The sequence below is a fragment of the Coregonus clupeaformis genome, chromosome 29 (genome assembly GCF_020615455.1).
Source record: "Coregonus clupeaformis isolate EN_2021a chromosome 29, ASM2061545v1, whole genome shotgun sequence".
Lineage (NCBI taxonomy): Eukaryota > Metazoa > Chordata > Actinopteri > Salmoniformes > Salmonidae > Coregonus > Coregonus clupeaformis.
The window spans coordinates 24,967,591-24,992,650 of record NC_059220.1 but is presented as its reverse complement, the minus strand read 5'-3'; the positions used below and the strand labels follow the sequence as shown (position 1 = coordinate 24,992,650).

General features: G+C 45.8%; 1 protein-coding gene across 1 annotated transcript in view; it reads right to left on the bottom strand.

Annotated features, from left to right (window-relative positions):
* LOC121544919 (latent-transforming growth factor beta-binding protein 2-like) overlaps positions 1–25,060 on the bottom strand; it is a 180,786-nt gene that overhangs the window by 64,108 nt on the left and 91,618 nt on the right. The window contains 3 exon segments of the mRNA XM_041855169.2: positions 4,323–4,487; positions 4,597–4,719; positions 20,255–20,329. Coding sequence (XP_041711103.2) covers positions 4,323–4,487; positions 4,597–4,719; positions 20,255–20,329 — 363 coding nt within the window.

Genomic DNA, 25,060 nt, shown 5'->3' with positions numbered 1-25,060 from the left:
GAGAGAGGTAGAGCTAGAGAGAGGAAAGAGAGAGATAGAGCTAGAGAGAGGAAAGAGAGAGGTTGAGCTAGAGAGAGAAAAGAGAGGTAGAGCTAGAGAGAGGAAAGAGATAGGTAGAGCTAGAGAGAGAAAGAGAGAGGTAGAGCTAGAGAGAGGAAAGAAAGATGTAGAACTAGAGAGAGGAAAGAGAGAGGTAGAGCTAGAGAGAAGTAGAGCTAGAGAGAGGAAAGAGAGAGGTAGAGAGAGGAAAGAGAGAGGTAGAGCTAGAGAGAGGAAAGAGCGAGGTAGAGCTAGAGAGAGGAAAGAGAGAGGTTGAGCTAGAGAGAGAAAAAGAGAGGTAGAGCTAGAGAGAGGAAAGAGATAGGTAGAGCTAGAGAGAGAAAGAGAGAGGTAGAGCTAGAGAGAGAAAGAGAGAGGTAGAGCTATAGAGAGGAAAGAGAGAGGTAGAGCTAGAGAGAGGAAAGAGAAGGTAGAGCTAGAGAGAGAAAGAGAGAGATAGAGCTAGAGAGAGGAAAGAGAGAGGAAAGAGAGAGGTAGAGAAAGAGAGAGGAAAGAGAGAGGTAGAGCTAGAGAGAAGAAAGAGAGAGGTAGAGCTAGAGAGAGGAAAGAGAGAGGTACAACTAGAGAGAGGAAAGAGAGAGGTATAGCTAGAGAGAGGAAAGAGAGAGGAAAGAGAGAGGTAGAACTAAAGAGAGAAAATAGAGAGGTATAGATAGAGAGAGGAAAGAGAGAGGTAGAGCTAGAGAGAGGTAAGAGAGATGTAGAGCAAGAGAGAGATAGAGCAAGAGAGAGGAAAGAGAGAGGTAGAGCTAGCGAGAGGAAAGAGAGAGGTAGAGCTAGAGAGAGGAAAGAGAGAGATAGAGCTAGAGAGAGGAAAGAGAGAGGTAGAGCTAGAGAGAGAGTGAGAGAGGTAGAGCTAGAGAGAAGAAAGAGAGAAGTAGAGCCATAGAGAGGAAAGAGAGATGTAGAGCTAGAGAGAGGAAAGAGAGAGGTAGAACTAAAGAGAGAAAAGAGAGGTATAGATAGAGAGAGGTAAGAGAGAGGTAGAGCTAGAGAGAGGAAAGAGAGAGGTAGAGCTAGAGAGGAAAGAGAGAGGTATAGCTAGAGAGATGAAAGAGAGATGTATAACTAGAGAGAGGAAAGAGAGAGGTAGAGCTAGAGAGAGGAAAGACAGAAGTATAGCTATAGAGAGGAAATAGAGAGATAGAGCTAGAGAGAGGAAAGAGAGAGGTAGAGCTAGAGAGAGGAAAGAGAGAGGTAGAGCTGTAGAGAGGAAAGAGAGATGTAGCGCTAGAGCGAGGAAGGAGAGAGGTAGAGCTAGAGAGAGGAAAGAGAGATGTAGCGCTAGAGAGGAAAGAGAGAGGTGGAGCTAGAGAAAGGAAAGAGAGAGGTAGAGCTAGAGAGAGGAAAGAGAGAGGTAGAGCTAGAGAGAGGAAAGAGAGAGTTATAGCTAGAGAGAGGAAAGAGAGAGGTAGAGCTAGAGAGAGGAAAGAGAGAGATAGAGCTAGAGAGAGGAAAGAGAGAGGTTGAGCTAGAGAGAGAAAAGAGAGGTAGAGCTAGAGAGAGGAAAGAGATAGGTAGAGCTAGAGAGAGGAAAGAGAGAGGTAGAGCTAGAGAGAGGAAAGAAAGATGTAGAACTAGAGAGAGGAAAGAGAGAGGTAGAGCTAGAGAGAAGTAGAGCTAGAGAGAGGAAAGAGAGAGGTAGAGAGAGGAAAGAGAGAGGTAGAGCTAGAGAGAGGAAAGAGAGAGGTAGAGCTAGAGAGAGGAAAGAGAGAGGTTGAGCTAGAGAGAGAAAAGAGAGGTAGAGCTAGAGAGAGGAAAGAGATAGGTAGAGCTAGAGAGAGGAAAGAGAGGTAGAGCTAGAGAGAGGAAAGAGAGAGGTAGAGCTAGAGAGAGGAAAGAGAGAGGTAGAGCTAGAGAGAGGAAAGAGAGAGGTAGAGCTAGAGAGAGGAAATAGAGAGATAGAGCTAGAAAGAGGAAAGAGAGAGGTAGAGCTAGAGAGGAAAGAGAGAGGTATAGATAGAGAGAGGGTGAGAGAGAGGTAGAGCTAGAGAGGAAAGAGAGAGGTAGAGCTAGAGAGAGGAAAGAGAGAGGTAGAGCTAGAGAGATGAAAGACAGAGGTAGAGCTAGAGAGAGGGTGAGAGAGGTAGAGCTAGAGAGAGGAAAGAGAGAAGTATAGCTATAGAGAGGAAAGAGAGAGGTAGAGCTAGAGAGAGGAAAGAGAGAGGTAGAGCTAGAGAGAGGAAAGAGAGAGATAGAGCTAGAGAGAGGAAAGAGAGAGGTAGAGCTAGAGAGAGGAAAGAGAGAGGTAGAGCTATAGAGAGGAAAGAGAGATGTAGCGCTAGAGAGAGGAAGGAGAGAGGTAGAGCTAGAGAGAGGAAAGAGAGATGTAGCGCTAGAGAGAGGAAAGAGAGAGGTGGAGCTAGAGAGAGGAAAGAGAGAGGTAGAGCTATAGAGAGGAAAGAGAGAGGTAGAGCTAGAGAGAGGAAAGAGAGAGTTATAGCTAGAGAGAGGAAAGAGAGAGGTAGAGCTAGAGATAGGTAAGAGAGAGGTAGAGCTAGAGAGAGGAAAGAGAGAGATAGAGCTAGAGAGAGGAAAGAGTGAGGTTGAGCTAGAGAGAGGAAAGAGAGAGGTAGAGCTAGAGAGAGGAAAGAGATAGGTAGAGCTAGAGAGAGGAAAGAGAGAGGTAGAGCTAGAGACAGGAAAGAGAGAGGTAGAGCTAGAGAGATGAAAGACAGAGGTAGAGCTAGAGAGGGGGTGAGAGAGGTAGAGCTAGAGAGAGGAAAGAGAGAGGTAGAGCTAGAGAGAGGAAAGAGAGAAGTATAGCTATAGAGAGGAAAGAGAGAGGTAGAGCTAGAGAGAGGAAAGAGAGAGGTAGAGCTAGAGAGAGGAAAGAGAGAGATAGAGCTAGAGAGAGGAAAGAGAGAGGTAGAGCTAGAGAGAGGAAAGAGAGAGGTAGAGCTATAGAGAGGAAAGAGAGAGGTAGAGCTAGAGAGAGGAAAGAAAGATGTAGAACTAGAGAGAGGAAAGAGAGAGGTAGAGCTAGAGAGAAGTAGAGCTAGAGAGAGGAAAGAGAGAGGTACAGCTAGAGAGAGGAAAGAGAGAGGTAGAGCTAGAGAGAGGAAATAGAGAGATAGAGCTAGAAAGAGGAAAGAGAGAGGTAGAGCTAGAGAGGAAAGAGAGAGGTATAGATAGAGAGAGGGTGAGAGAGAGGTAGAGCTAGAGAGGAAAGAGAGAGGTAGAGCTAGAGAGAGGAAAGAGAGAGGTAGAACTAGAGAGAGGAAAGAAAGAGGTAGATCTAGAGAGGGGAAAGAGTGAGGTAGAGCTAGAGAGAGGAAAGAGAGGTAGAGCTAGAGAGAGGAAAGAGAGAGGTAGAGCTAGAGAGAGGAAAGAAAGAGGTAGATCTAGAGAGGGGAAAGAGTGAGGTAGAGCTAGAGAGAGGAAAGAGAGGTAGAGCTAGAGAGAGGAAAGAGAGAGGTAGAGCTAGAGAGAGGAAAGAGAGAGATATAGCTAGAGAGAGGAAAGAGAGAGGTAGAGCTAGAGAGAGGAAAGAGAGAAGTAGAGCTAGAGAGAGGAAAGAGAGAGAATAAAAATAGAGAGAGTGGGTGTGGGGTTAGTGTGTGGGGTTAGTGTGGGTGTGGGGTTAGTGTGTGTGGGGTTAGTGTGTGTGTGGGGTTAGTGTGTGTGTGGGGTTAGTGTGTGTGTGGGGTTAGTGTGTGTGTGGGGTTAGTGTGGGTGTGGGGTTAGTGTGGGTGTGGGGTTAGTGTGGGTGTGGGGTTAGTGTGTGTGGGGGGTTAGTGTGGGTGTGGGATTTGTGTGTGTGGGGTTAGTGTGGGTGTGGGGTTAGTGTTCGTGTGGGGTTAGTGTGGATGTGGGGTAAGTGTGTGTGTGGGGTTAGTGTGTGTGTGGGGTTAGTGTGGGTGTGGGGTTAGTGTGTGTGGGGGGTTAGTGTGTGTGTGGGGTTAGTATGGGTGTTTGGTTAGTATGGGTGTGGGGTTAGTGTGGGTGTGGGTGTGGGGTTAGTGTTCGTGTGGGGTTAGTGTGGGTGTGGGGTTAGTGTGGGTGTGGGGTGTTAGTGTGGGTGTTGGGTTAGTGTGGGTGTGGGTGTGGGGTTAGTGTGTGTGTTGGGTTAGTGTAGGTGTGGGGTTAGTGTGTGTGTGGGGTTAGTGTGGGTGTGGGGTTAATGTGGGTGTGGGATTAGTGTGTGGGGGGGATTAGTGTGGGTGTGGGGTTAGTGTGGGTGTGGGGTTAGTGTGTGTGTGTGTGTGGTTAGTGTGGGTGTGGGGTTAGTGTGGGTATGGGGTTAGTGTGTGTGGGGGTACCTGTGTCTGGCAGAGGGCACCTCTTGCAGGCCGTGCCCCAGGCCTTGCCCACACGGCTGCAGCAGCAGATCTGTTTGGTAATGTGCTGAGTGAGGGGAAGAGAACAGGTCCCCGCTGACGCTGAGCGGTAACACATCCCCCTCTGGTCCGAAACAGCCTTGTCCGCTGTCCGAAAAACATATACATGCCTCCATGAGACAGACCTCACAGACCAAGGAAACACCATAAGACAGACAAGCCATCAGACATAGCAATAGAAAGTAGGAGTACTCACAAACACAGTGGCTCCTGGCAGGGTCCAGCATGTAGCCTGGTTTACAGGTGCATCTGTAGCTTCCTCTGGTGTTCAGACACTCAGCGTTCTTACAAATCCCATTCATGAGACATTCGTTGATGTCTGGGAGAAGAAAACACACCATGGTAGTACAGTATCTGACTGTTGGGTTATAACAAGGTGTCAGGATGGCAAAGGAAACAACCTGACTAACAAAACACTATTTCATTAGGTTATATAGAACCCATATCCAATGACACATCTCCATGTATAGGAATAAGGTATTGTACCTTCCCTAATCAGCCCTAAGACTATATTTATTACAGACGCCAATACATCAAACTGTGTTGTATTCTACAACAATGTTTCTGACAGCTAGAGAAGATGGATGAAGTGAGTCCTTTGTCATCTTCACACATTGAGAGGTGCCCAAGTATCACTATGGGGTGTAAGTAATCAAAACCATGAGCTGCTGGCAAGTGATGACATATGATAGATGCCCTAGATGACATATGATAGATGCCCTAGATGACATATGATAGATGCCCTAGATGGCATACACTACATGGCCAAAGGTATATGGTCACCTGCTCATCGACCATCTCATTCTAAAATCATGGGCATTAATATGGAGTTGGTCTATAAAAGCCTCCACTCTTCTGGGAAGTCTTTCCACTAAATGTTGGAACATTGCTGCGGGGACTTGCTTGAGGTCAGGGCTCTGTGCAGGCCAGTCAAGTTCTTCCACACCGATCTCGACAAACCATTTCTTTATGGACCTTGCTTTGTGCACGGGGAATTGTCATGCTGAAAAAGGAAAGGGCCTTCCCCAAACTGTTGCCACAAAGTTGGAAGCACAAAATCGTCTAGAATGTCATTGTATGCTGTAGTGTTAAGATTTCCCTTCACTGGAACTAAGGAGCCCGAACCATGAAAAACAGCCCCAGACCATTATTACTCCTCCACCAAACTTTACAATTGGCACTACGCATTCGGGTAAGTAGCGTTCTCCTGGCATCCGCCAAACCCAGATTCGTCCGTCAGTCTGCCAGATGGTGAAGCGTGATTCATCACTCCAGAGAATGCGTTTCCACTGCTCCAGAGTCCAATGGCGGCGAGCTTTAGACCACTCCAGCCGACGCTGGAAATGTACATGTTGATCTTAGGCTTGTGTGCGGCTGCTCGTCCATGGAAACCCATTTCATGAAGCTCCCGATGAACAGTTATTGTGCTGACGTTGCTTCCAGAGCCAGTTTGGAACTCGGTAGTGAGTGTTGCAACCGAGGACAGACGATTTTTACGTGCTACGCACTTCAGCACTCGGCGGTCCCGTTCTATGAGCTTGTGTGGCCTACCACTTCGCGGCTGAGCCGTTGTTGCTCCTAGACGTTTCCACTTCACAATAACAGCACTTACAGTTGACCAGGGCAGCTATAGCAGGGCAGACATTTAACGAACTTACTTTTTGGAAAGGTGGCATCCTATGACGGTGCATCGTTGAAAGTCACTGAGCTCTTCTACTGCCAATGTTTGTCTATGGAGATTGCATGGCTGTGTGCTCAACTTTACACACCTGTCAGCAATGGGTGTGGCTGAAATAGCCGAATCCACACATTTGAAGGGCCATGCAGTGTATACTTTTGGCCATGCAGTGCATGATAGATGCCCTAGATGACATATGATCGATGCCCTAGATGGCATATGAAAGATGCCCTAGATTACATATGATAGATGCCCTAGATTACATATGATAGATGCCATAGATGACATAATATAGATGCCATAGATGACATATGATAGATGCCATAGAGGACATATGATAGAGGCCATAGAGGACATATGATAGATGCCATAGATGCCATATGATAGATGCCCTAGATGACATAATATAGATGCCATAGATGACATATGATAGATGCCCTAGATGACATACAGTGCCTTCGGAAAGTATTCAGACCCCTTGACTTTTTCCACATTTTGTTACGTTACAGCCTTAAATACCCCACAATGACAAAGCGAAAACAGGTTTTTAGAAATTTTTGCAAATTTGTTAAAAATACTCAACAGAAATACCTTATTTACATAAGTATTCAGACCCTTTGCTATGAGACTCAAAATTGAGCTCAGGTGCATCCTGTTTCCATTGATCATTCTTGAGATGTTTCTACAACTTGATTGGAGTCCACCTGTGGTAAATTCAATTGATTGGACAGGATTTGGAAAGGCACACAACTGTCTATATAAGGTCCCACAGTTGACAGTGCATGTCAGAGCAAAAACCAAGCCATGAGGTCGTAGGAATTGTCCGTAGAGCTCCGAGACAGGTGTCTGTCACACCCTGGCTCTGGGGACTCTATATGTTGAGCCAGGGTGTGTAGATTCTATGTGTTTGTGTTCTGTGTGGTAGATTCTAGTTGTTCTATTTCTATGTTGGCCAGAGTGGTTCTCAATCAGAGGCAACGAGTGTCAGCTGTTGCTGGTTGTCTCTGATTGGGAACCACATTTAGACAGGCTGTTTTCCCACAGTAGTTGTGGGATCTTGTTCCGTGTTGGTTGTGTTAGACCTAGGACGTCACGTTATCGTTTGTTGTTTTGTTCGTGTTATTCAGTTATTTAATAAAGTAAAATATGTTTGCATTTCACGCTGCGCCTTGGTCCTCCTCCTTCGACGATCGTGACAGAAGATCCCACCATACCAGGACCAAGCAGCGTGTCCAGGAGCAGGCAGCCTGGACATGGGAGGAGATATTGGACGGGAAAGGGTCCTGGACTTGGGAGGAGATACAGGCCGGGATGGATCGGCGTCCGTGGGAAGAGACGGTGGAGGCGCGCCGTAGAGAGGAGAAGCGGCGCCAACCGGGCCGTGGTCGGACAGGCGAGAGGCACCCCCAAAAAAAATTTAGGGGGGGGCACATGGCATGGGCAGACGGGCTGCTGGAGGCAGAGAAGGGGCGAGTTCGTGGACGAGGTGAGAAGGCCACCGGGTTACGGGAGCCATTGGTAAGAAAAGGGAAGGAAGATGTAGAGGCACGGCGAGAGGTACTGAGGTGTATTGCCAGTCCGGTCCGGCCCGTTCCTGATCCCCGTTTAAGGCCAGTGGTGTGTGTTCCCAGTACGGTCCGGCCTGTTCCTGTCCCTCGCACCAAGCCTACGGTGCGCGTCGCCAGCCCGGCCCGGCCTGTTCCTGCTCCCCGCACCAAGCTAATGGTGCGCGTCGCCAGCCCGGCCCGGCCTGTTCCTGCCCCTCGCACCAAGCTTACGGTGCGCGTCGCCAGCCCGGCCCGGCCTGTTCCTGCTCCCCGCACCAAGCTAATGGTGCGCGTCGCCAGCCCGGCCCGGCCTGTTCCTGCTCCCCGCACCAAGCTAATGGTGCGGTCGCCAGCCCGGCCCGGCCTGTTCCTGCTCCCGCACCAAGCTAATGGTGCGCGTCGCCAGCCCGGCCCGGCCTGTTCCTGCTCCCCGCACCAAGCCTACGGTGCGCGTCGCCAGCCCGGCCCGGCCTGTTCCTGCCACTCGCACCAAGCCAGGGGGGGCGAGTCGTCAGCCCGGTCGGCCCGTTCCTGCTCCACGCACCAAGCCAGGGGTGCGCATCGTCAGCCCGGTCCGGCCCGTTCCTGCTCCACGCACCAAGCCAGGGGTGCGCGTCGTCAGTCCGGCACAACCCGTGCCTGGTCAGGTACCGGTCAGCTGCTCCACACCGGAGCCTAAGCAATCCGCTCCTACGATGTCCAGTCCAGCTCCAGCCAGCGGGGCCAGACCGGACCAGGGGCGCTACGGGGGGATTGTTGGAGGGTGGTGGTCAAGCCCGGAGCCGGAACCGCCTCCGAGGAGGAATGCCCACCCAGCCCTCCCCTGTTTTGTTTATGTTTAGGCGCGGTCGCAGTCCGCGCCTTTGGGGGGTACTGTCACACCCTGGCTCTGGGGACTCTATATGTTGAGCCAGGGTGTGTAAATTCTATGTGTTTGTGTTCTGTTTGGTAGATTCTAGTTGTTCTATTTCTATGTTGGCCAGAGTGGTTCTCAATCAGAGGCAACGAGTGTCAGCTGTTGCTGGTTGTCTCTGATTGGGAACCACATTTAGACAGGCTGTTTTCCCACAGTAGTTGTGGGATCTTGTTCCGTGTTGGTTGTGTTAGACCTAGGACGTCACGTTATCGTTTGTTGTTTTGTTCGTGTTATTCAGTTATTTAATAAAGTAAAATATGTTTGCATTTCACGCTGCGCCTTGGTCCTCCTCCTTCGACGATCGTGACAGTGTCGTGACGTGACTTACTTTAATGTATGACTGTTATTTATCGAATCACCTAACTATGTTTAATTGTCACTCGATTCAATTAATCATGTAACAATTAACTAATTAGGAATATGTGGCACCACGGAAGAAGTTGTTTAACGAGTTACCATCTCCCGAATTAAACTCTTAGAAGATATATATGTTATATATCGATAACAGTCACTTATCAAATAATTCCCAGTCTCATTCTGAACGTCGCATAATCCTTGAACCTGCAAGAACCCTAACCTTATGATGAAGCAGCAATACACAAATTGGCTTAATTATTTATTTACTAACTAACTAAATAATAACACAATACAAACACACACATAGGTTATTAATTACTAACGTAATACAACAAAAACAGGTCCCTAGTGGACTGGACTAACAATTGCATGACTGCTTGGGTAGAAGGAGGGTCAGAGTGGAAGGGAGAGACAGAGATTTAAACTATCGTGGTTATTTTGGAGACTATGCTCACAGTAATCATAATACCTATGCACCCTAATAACGCTAATTCGGATTAGAAATGCAACATGTATTTACGTGTAGCTGTCCTTGATAGTTGAGTTGATGATGTAGGACTCTGGTTTGCCCACCAGAGATCCCAATTTCCTTGGTAGAGTTTCTGGTCGTAGTGCTGGTTAGAATGTATACTTCAGATGTGCCAGTGGTTGTCCGAGAGGGATTGTCCTTCCCACTTCGTATCTAGTGAAAGTTCTGTAGATGACTATACATGCCAGCTGCAGACTGAAATGATAAGGTCTAGTGCATTGTCTTCTTCTTCACCTTGTGTAGAGGTTGAGAGTTTCAGAGTTTCTCCATTTCAAACATGTGGACTAATGTCTCACGTTTTCTGGTCTTGTAGAAATTCAACCATTTGCAACGTTCAGCTCACACTTCATGTCTGCTGGTCTAAAGAGTTTCAACCATTTTAAGCCGTGGGGATTGCTGGTCTGTTAAAATTCAACCATTTGCAACGTTTAGATCACGCTTCACGTCTGCTGGTCTTCCTTTGGTAATGGAGTTGTAGTTTTAAACCATTTTGTAACGTTTAGCTCACGCTTCACGCTTCTTGGTCTGTAGAGTTTCAACCATTTGCAACGTTTAGCTCACGCTTCACGTCTGCTGGTCTAAAGGTTTATTTGTTTTTCAAGGCTTTTTATGCACTCGGGGTAAAAGGGGCGTTCCATAATGTTTACACAATCTCTGATGTTACTCGGGGTGGGGCTAGTCACTGTGCATAGTTTATATGAAAAACTATATTTTATACAACATTTAGATGTAAACTTGATAGATAGAATATGTACACTTTCCGAGTTACAGTTATTACAGTGAGTGAAATAAGTATTTGATCCCCTGCTGATTTTGTACGTTTGCCCACTGACCAAGACATGATCAGTCTATAATTTTAATGGTAGGTTTATTTGAACAGTGAGAGACAGAATAACAACAAAAAAATCCTGAAAAACGCATGTCAAAAATGTTAGAAATTGATTTGCATTTTAATGAGGGAAATACGTATTTGACCCCTCTGCAAAACATGACTTAGTACTTGGTGGCAAAACCCTTGTTGGCAATCTCAGGAGGGATTTTGTCCCACTCCTCTTTGCAGATCTTCTCCAAGTCATTAAGGTTTCGAGGCTGATGTTTGGCAACTCGAACCTTCAGCTCCCTCCACATATTTTCTATGGGATAAAGGTCTGGAGACTGGCTAGGCCACTCCAGGACCTTATTGTGCTTCTTCTTGAGCCACTCCTTTGTTGCCTTGGCCGTGTGTTTTGGGTCATTGTCATGCTGGAATACCCATCCACAACCCATTTTCAATGCCCTGACTGAGGGAAGGAGGTTCTCACCCAAGATTTGATGGTACATGGCCCCGTCCATCGTCCCTTTGATTCAGTGAAGTTGTCCTGTCCCCTTAGCAGAAAAACACCCACAAAGCATAATGTTTCCACCTCCATGTTTGACGGTGGGGATGGTGTTCTTGAGGTCATAGGCAGCATTCCTCCTCCTACAAACACAGCGAGTTGAGTTGATGCCAAAGAGCTCGATTTTGGTCTCATCTGACCACAACACTTTCACCCAGTTCTCCTCTGAATCATTCAGATGTTCATTGGCAAACTTCAGACGGGCCTGTATATGTGCTTTCTTGAGCAGGGGGACCTTGCGGGTGCTGCAGGATTTCAGTCCTTCACGGCGTAGTGTGTTACCAATTGTTTTCTTGGTGACTATGGTCCCAACTGCCTTGAGATCATTGACAAGATCCTCCCGTGTAGTTCTGGGCTGAATCCTCACCGTTCTCATGATCATTGCAACTCCACGAGGTGAGATCTTGCATGGAGCCCCAGGCCGAGGGAGATTGACAGTTATTTTGTGTTTCTTCCATTTGCGAATAATCACACCAACTGTTGTCACCTTCTCACCAAGCTGCTTGGCGATGGTCTTGTAGCCCATTCCAGCCTTGTGTAGGTCTACAATCTTGTCCCTGACATCCTTGGAGGAGAGCTCTTTGGTCTTGGCCATGGTGGAGAGTTTGGAATCTGATTGACTGATTGCTTCTGTGGACAGGTGTCTTTTAAACAAGTAACAAACTGAGATTAGGAGCACTCCCTTTAAGAGTGTGCTCCTAATCTCAGCTCGTTATTTGTATAAAAGACACCTGGGAGCCAGAAATCTTTCTGATTGAGAGGGGATCAAATACTTTTTTCCCTCACTGTACTTGATACCATCCTTAATGACATTACAAAATAATAAACAATTTGACATGATTATTCTTTAGATCCCCACTGACCATTTCCCACATTATTTTAAGTAGGAATATTGTTTCATTATCCCCTTTTGGATGTTGGAGTCTTGGCGGGAAGACTTCCTTTGTCTCACAGGGAAATTCGTTCTTCCCATACAAGAGACCAAAAGGAGTACTTTTCTGCGAACTATTTATGACCGGCTGTTAAGTCATAAAACTGGCCCCCAGGAAAGGGGGTGTTAAAACCTTTGCCTAGCAGGAATGTTTGATCCTCAACCCATGAGGGCAAGTCATGACACAGGATTGTGTCGAGGCACAGATCTGGGGAAGGGTACCAAAACATGTCTGCAGCATTGAAGGTCCCCAAGAACACAGTGGCCTCCATCATTCTTAAATGGAAGAAGTTTGGAACCACCAAGACTCTTGCTGGAGCAATCGGTGGCGAAGGTTCTTGGTCAGGGAGGTGACCAAGAACCCGATGGTCACTCTGACAGAGCTCCAGAGTTCCTCTGTGGAGATAGGAGAACCTTCCAGAAGGACAACCATCTCTGCAGCACTCCACCAATCAGGCCTTTATGGTAGAGTGACCAGACGGAAGCCTCTCCTCAGTAAAAGGCACATGACAGCCTGCTTGGAGTTTGCCAAAATGCACCTAAAGACTATCAGACCATGAGAAACAAGATTCTCTGGATGCCTGAATGCCAAGTGTCAAGTCTGAAGGAAACATGCTACCATCCCTACGATGAAGCATGGTGGCGGCAGCATCATGCTGTGGGGATGTTTTTCAGCGGCAGGGACTGGGAGACTAGTCGGGATCGAGGCAAAGATGAATGGAGCAAAGTACAGAGAGATCCTTCATGAAAACCTGCTCCAGAGTGCTTAGGGCCTCAGACTGGGGTGAAGATTCACCTTCCAACAGGACAACAACCCTAAGCACACAGCCAAGACAATGCAGGAGTCTCTGAATGTCCTTGAGTGGAGAGACCTGAAAATAGCTGTGCAGCAACGCTCCCCATCCAACCTGACAGAGCTTGAGAGGATCTGCAGAGAAGAATGGGAGAAACTCCCCAAATACAGGTGTGCCAAGCTTGTAGCGTCATACCCAAGAAGACTCGAGGCTGTAATCACTGCCAACGGTGCTTCAACAAAGTACTGAGTAAAGGGTCTGAATACTTATGTAAATGTTATATTTCAGGGGTTGTTTAAATATACATGAGCAAAAATGTTATTATGGGGTCATTATGGGGTATTGTGTGTAGATTGATGAGGGGGAAAAAACAATGTAATCAATTTTAGAATAAGGCTGTAACCTAACAAAATGTGGAAAAAGTCAAGGGGTCTGAATACTTTCCGAAGGAACTGTTTGATAGATGCCATTAATGACATATGATAGATATCCTAGATGACATATGAAAGATGCCCTAGATGACATTTGAAAGATGCCCTAGATGACATATGATAGATGCCCTAGGAGACATAATATAGATGCCCTAGATGACATATGATAGATGCCATAGATGACATTTGATAGATGCCATAGATTACATATAATAGATGCCATAGCTGACATATGATATATGCCATATGATAGATGCCATAGATGACATGTGATAGATGCCTATAGATGCCATATGATAGATGCCATAGGTGATATATGACAGATGCCATAGATGCCATATGACAGATGGCTTTTTGTAACAATATAATATATCAGAGAAGTGGAGTGACATCATTAGACAGTGTGTGAACTGCACGTAAACTGTGTAAACACACACACTCTATTGTATTTGTTCTTGGTATCTTGTCAAATCTTTTTGATAAAACATAGAGAGAGAGAGAGAGAGAGAGAGAGAGAGAGAGAGAGAGAGAGAGAGAGAGAGAGAGAGAGAGAGAGAGAGAGAGAGAGAGAGCGAGAGAGAGAGAGAGAGAGAAATGGCTCTTTTCCTGAAAGAGCAGTGTAGCTGGAAATGGAGCAGAGATAGGATGGGGTATGTTTTAGATTAGCATCCCTGTTCCTACAGTTTATTTCCCACACTGTGACCAAGGTCAATGCATCCTATAAGCTCACGTCAGAAAATATACTAGAGGCAGAGAGTGTTTTTCCCCCTCAACCATGTGCGGGAAGGAGGAAAGATAGCGTGATGGTGAGTGGCATTTGTTTATGTGTCCATTCAACAGCAGAGAGCCGTGCTCCTGAGTCACCCAGCCAGCCAGAGGAGGTAGCTAGTGGCCCAGGCAGGAGGCAGGAGGCAGGAGGCAGGAGAAGAGCACCACATGCCTCAGCCTCTTAGTCATGCCACCACATTGGGACCATGCAGGGTTTGTTTTTTCACAGAGTTAAACAAAGAGTAAATCATTAGGCCTTTTCCCATCGCCGTGACGACTGGAACCTGACAAGCTGCCATGGCAGATTTTCCCAATAATAATGAATCTGCTATTGTTTTGCTGGTGTGCTAGCCGGTGGAAATAGTGAGCTTATAAGGGAACAGGCAGGGTCTGGGGAGTGATGGGAGGCAAAACAAACTATCATGTGAGTACAGGCCTCTCTCTATATACAGTGAGGGAAAAATGTATTTGATCCCCTGCTGATTTTGTACGTTTGCCCACTGACAATGAAATGATCAGTCTATAATTTTAATGGTAGGTTTATTTGAACAGTGAGAGACAGAATAACAACAAAACAATCCTGAAAAACGCATGTCAAAAATGTTATAAATTGATTTGCATTTTAATGAGGGAAATAAGTATTTGACCCCCTCTCAATCAAAAAGATTTCTGGCTCCCAGGTGTCTTTTATACAAATAACAAGCTGAGATTAAGAGCACACTCTTAAAGGGAGTGCTCCTAATCTCAGTTTGTTACCTGTATAAAAGACAACTGTCCACAGCAATCAATCAATCAAGATTCCAAACTCTCCACCATGGCCAAGACCAAAGAGCTCTCCAAGGATGTCAGGGACAAGATTGTAGACCTACACAAGGCTGGAATGGGCTACAAGACCATCGCCAAGCAGCTTGGTGAGAAGGTGACAACAGTTGGTGTGATTATTCGCAAATGGAAGAAACACAAAATAACTGTCAATCTCCCTCGGCCTGGGGCTCCATGCAAGATCTCACCTCGTGGAGTTGCAATGATCATGAGAACGGTGAGGAATCAGCCCAGAACTACACGGGAGGATCTTGTCAATGATCTCAAGGAAGCTGGGACCATAGTCACCAAGAAAACAATTGGTAACACACTACGCCGTGAAGGACTGAAATCCTGCAGCGCCCGCAAGGTCCCCCTGCACAAGAAAGCACATATACAGGGCCGTCTGAAGTTTGCCAATGAACATCTGAATGATTCAGAGGAGAACTGGGTGAAAGTGTTGTGGTCAGATGAGACCAAAATCGAGCTCTTTGGCATCAACTCAACTCGCCATGTTTGGAGGAGGAGGAATGCTGCCTATGACCCCAAGAACACCATCCCCACCGTCAAACATGGAGGTGGAAACATTATGCTTTGGGGGTGTTTTTCTGCTAAGGGGACAGGACAACTTCACCGCTCAAAGGGACGATGGACGGGGCCATGTACCGTCAAATCTTGGGTGAGAACCTCCTTCCCTCAGCCAGGGCATTGAAAATGGGTTGTGGGTGGGTATTCCAGCATGACAATGACCCAAAACACACGGCCAAGGCAACAAAGGAGTGGCTCAAGAAGAAGCACATTAAGGTCCTGGAGTGGTCTAGCCAGTCTCCAGACCTTAATCCCATAGACAATCTGTGGAGGGAGCTGAAGGTTTGAGTTGCCAAATGTCAGCCTCGAAACCTTAATGACTTGGAGAAAATCTGCAAAGAGGAGTGGATCAAAATCCCTCCTGAGATGTGTGCAAACCTGGTGCCCAACTATAAGAAACGTCTGTGATTGCCAACAAGGGTTTTGCCATTTTTGACATGCGTTTTTCTCGATTTTTTTGTTGTTATTCTGTCTCTCACTGTTCAAATAAATCTACCATTAAAATTATAGACTGATCATGTCTTTGTCAGTGGGCAAACGTACAAAATCAGCAGGGGATCAAATACTTTTTTCCCTCACTGTACATATATACAGTCAGCTCCAAAAGTATTGGGACAGTGACACATTTTTTGTTGTTTTGGCGCGGTACTCCAGCACTTTGGATTTGAAATGATACAGTGACTATGAGGTTAAAGTGCATACTGTCAACTTTAGTTTTAGGGTAGTTTAGAAATTACAGCACTTTTTGTACATAGTCCCCCCATTTTAGGGTACCAAAGGTATTGGGACAAATTCACTTATATGTGTATTAAGTAGTCAAAAGTTTAGTACTTGGCCCCATATTCCTAGCACGCAATGATTACATCAAGCTTGTAACTCTACAAACTTGTTGGATGCATTTGCTGTTTGTTTTGGTTGTGTTTCAGAATATTTTGTGACCATTAGAAAAATGGTAAATAATGTATTGTGTCGTTTTTGTCAATTTTATAGTAAATAAGAATAGAGCGTGTTTCTAAACACTTCTACATTATTGTGGATGCTACCATGATTACAGATAGTCCTAAATGAATCGTGAATAATGATGAGTGAGAAAGTTACAGACGCACAAATATCATATCCCCAAGACATACTAACCTCTCACCATTACAATAACAGGGGAGGTTAGCATTTTTGGGGTGTATGATATTTATGCCTTTTGGAGCTCACTGCAATCCACTGATCATCCTTGAAATGTTTCTACACCTTGATTGGAGTCTACCTGTGGGAAATTCAATTGATTGGACATGATTTGGAAAGGCACACACCTGTCTATATAAGGTCCCACAGTTGACAGTGCATGTCAGAGCAAAAACCAAGCCATGAGGTCGAAGGAATTGTCCGTAGAGCTCCGAGACAGGATTGTGTCAAGGCACTGATCTGGGGAAGGGTACCAAAACATTTCTGCAGCATTGAAGGTCCCCAAGAACACAGTGGCCTCCATCTTTCTTAAATGGAAGAAGTTTGGAACCACCAAGACTCTTCCTAGAGCTGGCTGCCTGGCCAAACTGAGCAATCGGGGCAGAAGAGCCTTGGTCAGGGAGGTGACCAAGAACCCGATGGTCACTCTGACAGAGCTCTAGAGTTCCTCTGTGGAGATGGGAGAACCTTCCAGAAGGACAACCATCTCTGCAGCACTCCACCAATCAGGCCTTTATGGTAAGAGTGGCCAGACAGAAGCCACTCCTCAGTAAAAGGCAAATGACAGCCTGCTTGGAGTTTGCCAAAAGGCACCTAAAGATTATTTTTTTGTCTTTGTCATTATCGGGTATTGTGTGTAGATTGATGAGGGAAAAAAACAATTTAATCAATTTTAAAATAAGCCTGTAATGTAACAAAATGTGGAAAAAGTCAAGGGGTCTGAATACTTTCCGAACGCACTGTAAATATGTGTGTGTGTGTGTGTGTGTGTGTGTGTGTGTGTGTGTGTGTGTGTGTGTGTGTGTTATGTCTGTGTGTGTGTGTCTGTGTGCGTGCATGTGTGTTGGTGGTATGGGGGATTAAAAGGGGAACAAGTTTAAGGTCATAAATAGCTGAGCCCCCGTGACCTATCCCCCTCTGTTAGTAATGATGTAAACAGGCCAACTCAAGTGTAAGCAAATGGGCGGACATTGTTTCCTGTTTGGGTGAGCCATGGGGCACATAAAGAAGATGCAATGGACAACTGCCGTCATGGGGTTATACACTATGAGCTCTGACCAAACCATATCTCTTGGGGAAACAGAACTGCTAGCTCCCACTCAGAAAGACAACAACACTGCTTGTGGAGGCGACAGGGACTATAGGGAAGTTCAACGTTAGGCTCAGCCTTCCTTCATCACATGGGGTCTGTAATCCAGGGTCAGGTTGATTCCAGATTAGTGTTAGTGGTACAGTCTGGTCGGGGGTAAGGGATTGGAACTGACTAGCATGACAGCCTGTCATGACCTGCACTAATCTCAACACCTATCTGACTTCATGGTTGGTCGCTCACTCATTCTCCAAGAGACATTCTCTGTTATTATATATGCACAGATGGAACACACATAGACGTCCATCAGAGCCCTCCGACAGGTTTCTCATGACACCATTGTTATTGTAGTAATGACGTGGAATGATGACTCCACCCAAAGAGTCCCCTGACTGTGCTTAAACTGACAATCTGCCGGCCCTGAACTCACCCGACCCGTCATTTCTCACTTGTTGACGGCAGGGCCAAAATAAGCTTGTAGAGGATTCACATAAACAACCAGGATAATTTTACTGCCATTGTAAAGGAAATAACTGGTACTATTGGAAGGGACTGGGAGGTCCTCTGTCAAATAAGCCAGAGCTGTTTAAATGTTTTGAATCAGACACTAAACATAAGTCATGAAGCAAAAAATACATCCATTTGAGGATTTGGGAAGAGTGAGTGTTTCTTTTCCAAATCTTCTGAGTGTAAGAACTTGACCGGTCCTTAGCTGGAACACCTGTCAAATCTCAATCCATAACATCTACATAGATATAGGCTAACTAACAATGTGACCTGCTGTCTATAGAGACTTACGCCCCCACTCACAGTAGAAACAGCACATACTAAATCTATGGCAGTGAGGCCATAGATGTTCCACTACATAAGCAGCCCTATAGATATACAGCTGACCCAGTTTCTCTGGAGTGATAAGGTCCTGAGGTCACAAAACAGCATGTGTTTCTGAGGGGACATCTTATCTGTGACACAATGCCCACTGTACACCACCAAGCCCAGCGGCAGGAGTAGAAAAAAAGAGCAGGGTGAATCACGTCTGTGCTCAGACACAGGATAAGACACAATACTTTTTCTCCTCCCGTGAAATACAGAGCAGGAAGCTCAAAGCGAGGAGTCACACTTTGGCAAGGAGGACACCCGTTTGATAATAATGACAGAATCCCTGAAAAACCAGCTTTTGCCTCCTTGGCGGTTGTTCTGAGGGCTAAAATAAAATAATTTTTGGGAATGGAGCTCCAGCTGAATTGGACCAAGACTTTGAAGCTGGCCAGTAAATATTGTGAATATCTGTCAGTTTGGTTTTTCAGCCTCCAAAAATGAGGGACTGCGAGGGGAGAACATCTTGAAGTGATCAGAAAAAGCCAGCTGAATTAAAGTCAGATAAATTACTTTACTGGCAACTCTTGACACCCTTTTGGACAGCAAAAAAAGTGTCCTTGTCCACAGCTTTTTTTATATAAATGCGAGGAATGCAAAATCATTTAGCATATTAATAACTCTATAACACTATCACCACAAATAAGAAAAACCCACAGTATCCACAATACACTCTACTACAGTATTTGCCACGCAACTCAGAAAACTTGTTGAACTTTACTGTTGATGATGACCAATCTAATAAAATAAAACAAATCTTATTTTTTTGACTGTGACGTGCATTTCAAACCATTATAACATCTAAATGACCACATTTAACGTTGGTTTGTGATTACTGTAAAATGATCTGTTTATGATGGTGCACTCCATAAGATTAAGTATGCGATGTCATCCAGATTTAAAAAACATAAATCAAGTCTTTGGAAGGTGGGAGTGGAAGAGCTGGTCATAAATCTAACTGATAGTCCTTAGCACTGACAGAAACTATATTTGGAGAATAGCACGAGAAACATCTAGAAATCACTGATGTATGAGGTAATGCATATCTCTTCAGGCCAAAATAGACCTATTGATCTTTGAATTCCATTATGATTTAACACCATCTTATATGTGTTCTCTCCCTCTCTGTGGTTGTCTACAGCAGTGTTCCCCAACTCCAGTCCTCCAGTACCCTCAACAGCGCAATTTGTTTGTTGTAGCCCTGGGCAAAAACACCTGATTCAACTTGTCAAGGGCTTGATGATTAGTTGACAAGTAAAATCAGGTGTGCTTGTCCAGGGCCACAACAAAATTCGTACTGTTGGGGGTACTGGAGGACCAGACTTGGGAAACACTGGTCTACAGTATCTACAGTATCTACAGTATCCAGTGGATGGACTTTGTGGGAGGTTATCTCTTCTATAGCAGTCAGGAGGGAGGCATGCAACACATTCACGGACACAGTTTGTTTTCACACACAGATGGATGGGTGAGCTGGAAGTCACGCCGTCTATCCCCCGCCGACAGATTGAGTGGGAGCATTGAGAACAAACTGTAACAGAAGTTTAACAAAAGGCTTTGGCTATATAGCTCTATACAGACCTCCACAGAGCAATTAAAAACACCACTCCCTCCTGGGGCATATTGGCAGCTGAACTCTGACCCAGGCCACAGCTTATTGTACCCATGACCCTGTTCCCAGTAGGCTAGACATATAGACAGGAATACTTTTATACAGGCCCTGGGGGCTTGTTAAGCATGGTCATGTATGGGCAGTCACTGTAAACTGTTCTTATCACAACACAGACATAACGTTTTGAGTATAGGATTTGGTGGAGTGTGGTTGCAACACAATGCATGTGTGGGGGTTGACTTGGGTCATTTGAATTCAATGCAGACATGGTACAACTATGTTAGAATACAATCTATGGGAAAAATGTAAATGACAGTTCTTCAGGCACTATTGGTATTACTTAACACAAGCAAACAACAGGACATCATCTTTCCTTCCCCTTACCTTGACAATGAGTCATGTTCATCCTCTTGTAACCCTTGGGGCATTCCACTTGCCCGTTCGCAATCACTGCATACGCTGCGGGAAAGAAAAACGAAAGAAGGTGATGAGTGAGAGCACTGATTAGAGAAAGAGAAATGATCACACTCTGCTTGTCTACTTTAAAAAGCATTGCATCCATAACACACAGAGGGAGGGAGGGAGGGAGATAGTTCATGTGTAGCATGGGAGCATATAAGTTACAGATGTGCTGAGCTTGGCAGGGGGAGAAATTAGATGGGGACCCACAGATGGGCCCTGCGGGACACCACAATGCTGCCATGTAAACAAATCCCCATTAACCACAGTTATACAACAGCACTGCCATCACGCACAATCATCAACACCACACGTCATTTATAATCATATTACCTAGAGCTCCACACCCCTGGGGACACATACACAGCGAAAGAGAGCCTGTATATCATAAATTGTTTTGAGAAAACACATGCCACAGCCATGACCTGTGTCACCAACCACGCCGAATATCACTTAAACACCAGACTAATGCTTCATGTGTACACGCCAGGAATGCTGATAAATGCAAGGTTTACTGGGGTCCTTACGAGGGTGCTGCGCATATTTCTTTTTGCTTGTTCTACTAAAAAAATTACAATCTCCTCATGTAGCATGTCCTTCAGTGGGGTACTTTAGAGGTTCACTGAAGCGGTGTTGTAAATAACGGTCTGTGTCCGTTCATGCCCCCCAGCGTGGCCATACACTTGCTGACAGAGGCCTGAAAACATGATGTCATTATTCATTTGGCACCCAGTCAGGGCAGGGCACGCTCCATTAGTTGTTGGGACTGGGGAAGGACACTATTCTCAATATCAGATGGCCAGGACTGAGTATTCACTTGTGAGGTTGGATTGAGGTAGGGGGTAATCAGAGCCGAATGCTGGACAGGATCAAGGTGATTAGTCACAGATTTCACAGTTATGGAAAGGTGAAAGAGGAGACGCAGACGATGAGTCTCCTAGAATATCACCAGACACATGTTGAAAGGAGAATGGTCCTCCTCATGATTTAGTAGTGTCTGGCTAGGGTGGATTTTTCATTTCGACATGACGGGACAGTACAGTGTATTCACTCCCTTTACATCCAGTGGAAGAGCAGAAAATGTTTTTCATGTGACATACAGACCATTCTTAGCTTTTCTAGTTCCTCAGATTGCGAGTGGCACCACACAATTGACAAGCCTTCAAAAGAATGTTGAGATCTCATCTGTACGTTTGATCTAATTTTCAGCTTATATACACACACATGCTCATTCATAGCTTGAAACATGCGCAAAGTATGGCACACTACATGTGAGCTCCATAAGTATTATCAATATCTATCCTCCTAGGTCAGACATGACAAACACTGCTCTTATACAGTATCTGTAACGGCATTTGGAGCACAGCAGGAATTTCGCCACCAGTACCAATGAAAACATGTTATCTTCCCTCCAGGCTCTTCCCCTGGCAGAGTGGGCCCTGAGGGGAAGTTTATCTTCAGGCAGCGCTGCAGCAGATTGCAGGGTGTTGATCTGGAGGCCTGGGAGTGACAGACAGTGGTGTTGCAGGCCGTCTGGCAGACAGTGGTGTTGCAGGCCGTCTGGCAGGTAAGCAGACGGTGGGTCAACAGGACCTGATAAGAGTCCCTCTCATGCAACCCATCAATCTAGACACCAGGGCAGTGCAAACAGGCCCGGCATCCCCTCAGCCACAGCAGCACATCTGCCCTTACATCAGTGTAGCACTGTCGGACACACAAAGCACAGAGACCCTGCAGTCAGCCTTCCTCCTCCTCCTCTGTTTGTTTGGGAACCCCCCATCATTTATTTTCTTTTTCCTTCCTACACAGGCGACAAGCTGTTAATTTGAAAAAATGTGGTGGAATTCTGATTCCAGATACTGCTGCCAAAGTTCTCTTCGTTTGTGGGATTGGTGAACCTCAGTTCATCAACAGGCTATCAATATCGCAGGGAGGAGGAAGAAGAGGGGGGAGATCTTGTAGTCTACCTGGAATGTTCCATCAATCTATATTATTTATGGTGTTATCCCATCTGTGTCCTGAGTGGTTGTGAGAGTCTAACAGTATGAGTTCAAGGCTCTGTTGGTCATGACGTCACTCAGTGGATCACTGAATGAGGCAGTAAGGCTGCAGTACATGCAGGTTCACACAGCAGATCAGAAGTGGGTCAGACCAGACGGGAGCGCCACTGCAGGGTCAGGGTCGGGGATAATCGTGTCAAAGCGAAGCACCTGTTCCGGTCCCGCCCTGAATCCCTGGACTCCCCAGAGAGTCCTCTGGGTAATGAGCTGTTGTGACATGGCGGTAGGCGAGGCGGGTGCGAACCCCCATGAGAACAGGATCTGTCTGCCCTGATTGACTGCAGGGGCACATGCCAAGGGATGCCTCGCAGGGGGCAGGCCACTCTATAAATCTTATTAGTACTGAGAGACTAGGGGGGACACAGAGGAGAGCAGGTCTGTCTGAAGTAACTTCACCCACAGGTTACCTGAGCTGGCTGACAGGACATCATCTGTATGGTCAACCCACTGCTAAAGACAATGGCAAACAAACAAGATACTGCATAAATAACATCAGAGGTTTTGCCTAACCACCTTAACAGGGAAAACAAGCTATAGGCCAGTGCAATGGAAAACAAACCCAAAGAATGAAATGTACTGTAAGCTACAGTTGAAGTCAGAAGTTTACATACACCTTAGCCAAATACATTTGAACTCAGTTTTTCACAATTCCTGACATTTAATCCTAGAAAAAAATTCCCTGTTTTAGGTCAGTTAAGATCACCACTTTATTTTAAGTCAGAATAATAGTAGAGAGAATGATTTATTTCAGCTTTTACAGTGAGGGAAAAAAGTATTTGATCCCCTGCTGAATTTGTACGTTTGCCCACTGACAAAGACATGATCAGTCTATAATTTGAATGGTAGGTTTATTTGAACAGTGAGAGACAGAATAACAACAACAAAATCCAGAAAAACGCATGTCAAAAATGATTTGCATTTTAATGAGGGAAATAAGTGGGCCACTCCAGGACCTTAATGTGCTTCTTCTTGAGCCACTCCTTTGTTGCCTTGGCTGTGTGTTTTGGGTCATTGTCATGCTGGAATACCCATCCATGACCCTTTTTTTTTTTTTTTTGTCATTTAGCAGACGCTCTTATCCAGAGCGACTTACAGTTAGTGAGTGCATTCATTATTTTTTTTATATATTTTTTTTTCATACTGACCCCCCGTGGGAATCGAACCCACAACCCTGGCGTTGCAAACGCCATGCTCTACCAACTGAGCTACATCCCTGCCGGCCATTCCCATCCCTACCCTGGACGACGCTGGGCCAATTGTGCACCGTCGCATGGGTCTCCCGGTCGCGGCCGGCTACGACAGAGCCTGGATTCGAACCAGGATCTCTAGTGGCACAGCTAGCACTGCGATGCAGTGCCTTAGACCACTGCGCCACTCGGCATTTTCAATGCCATGGCTGAGGGAAGGAGGTTCTCACCCAAGATTTGACAGTACGTCCATCGTCCCTTTGATGCGGTGAAGTTGTCCTGTCCCCTTAGCAGAAAAACACCCCCAAAGCATAATGTTTCCACCTCCATGTTTGACGGTGGGGATGGTGTTCTTGGCAGTATTCCTCCTCCTCCAAACACAGCGAGTTGAGTTGATGCCAAAGAGCTCGATTTTGGTCTCATCTGACCACAACACTTTCACCCAGTTCTCCTCTGAATCATTCAGATGTTCATTGGCAAACTTCAGATGGCCCTGTATATGTGCTTTCTTGAGCAGGGGGACCTTGCGGGCGCTGCAGGATTTCAGTCCTTCACGGCGTAGTGTGTTACCAATTGTTTTCTTGGTGACTATGGTCCCAGCTGCCTTGAGATCATTGACAAGATCCTCCCGTGTAGTTCTGGGCTGATTCCTCACCGTTCTCATGATCATTGCAACTCCACGAGGTGAGATCTTGCATGGAGCCCCAGGCCGAGGGAGATTGACAGTTATTTTGTGTTTCTTCCATTTGCGAATAATCACACCAACTGTTGTCACCTTCTCACCAAGCTGCTTGGCGATGGTCTTGTAGCCCATTCCAGCCTTGTGTAGGTCTACAATCTTGTCCCTGACATCCTTGGAGAGCTCTTTGGTCTTGGCCATGGTGGAGAGTTTGGAATCTGATTGATTGATTGCTTCTGTGGACAGTTGTCTTTTATACAGGTAACAAGCTGAGATTAGGAGCACTCCCTTTAAGAGTGTGCTCTTAATCTCAGCTTGTTATTTGTATAAAAGACACCTGGGAGCCAGAAATCTTTCTGATTGAGAGGGGGTCAAATACTTATTTCCCTCATTAAAATGCAAATCAATTTATAACATTTTTTACATGCGTCTTTCAGGATTGTTTTGTTGTTATTCTGTCTCTCACTGTTCAAATAAACCTACCATTAAAGTTATAGACTGATCATTTCTTTGTAAGTGGGCAAACGTACAAAATCAGCAGGGGATCAAATACTTTTTTCCCTCACTGTATTTCTTTCATCACATTCCCAGTGGGTCAGAAGTTTACATACACTCAATTAGTATTTGGTAGCATTGTCTTTAAATTGTTTAACTTCGGTCAAACGTTTCGGGTAGCCTTCCACAAGCTTCCCACAATAAGTTGGGTGAATTTTGGCCCATTCCTCCTGACAGAGCTGGTGTAACTGAGTCAGGTTTGTAGGCCTCCTTGCTCGCACACGCTTTTTCAGTTCTGCCCACACATTTT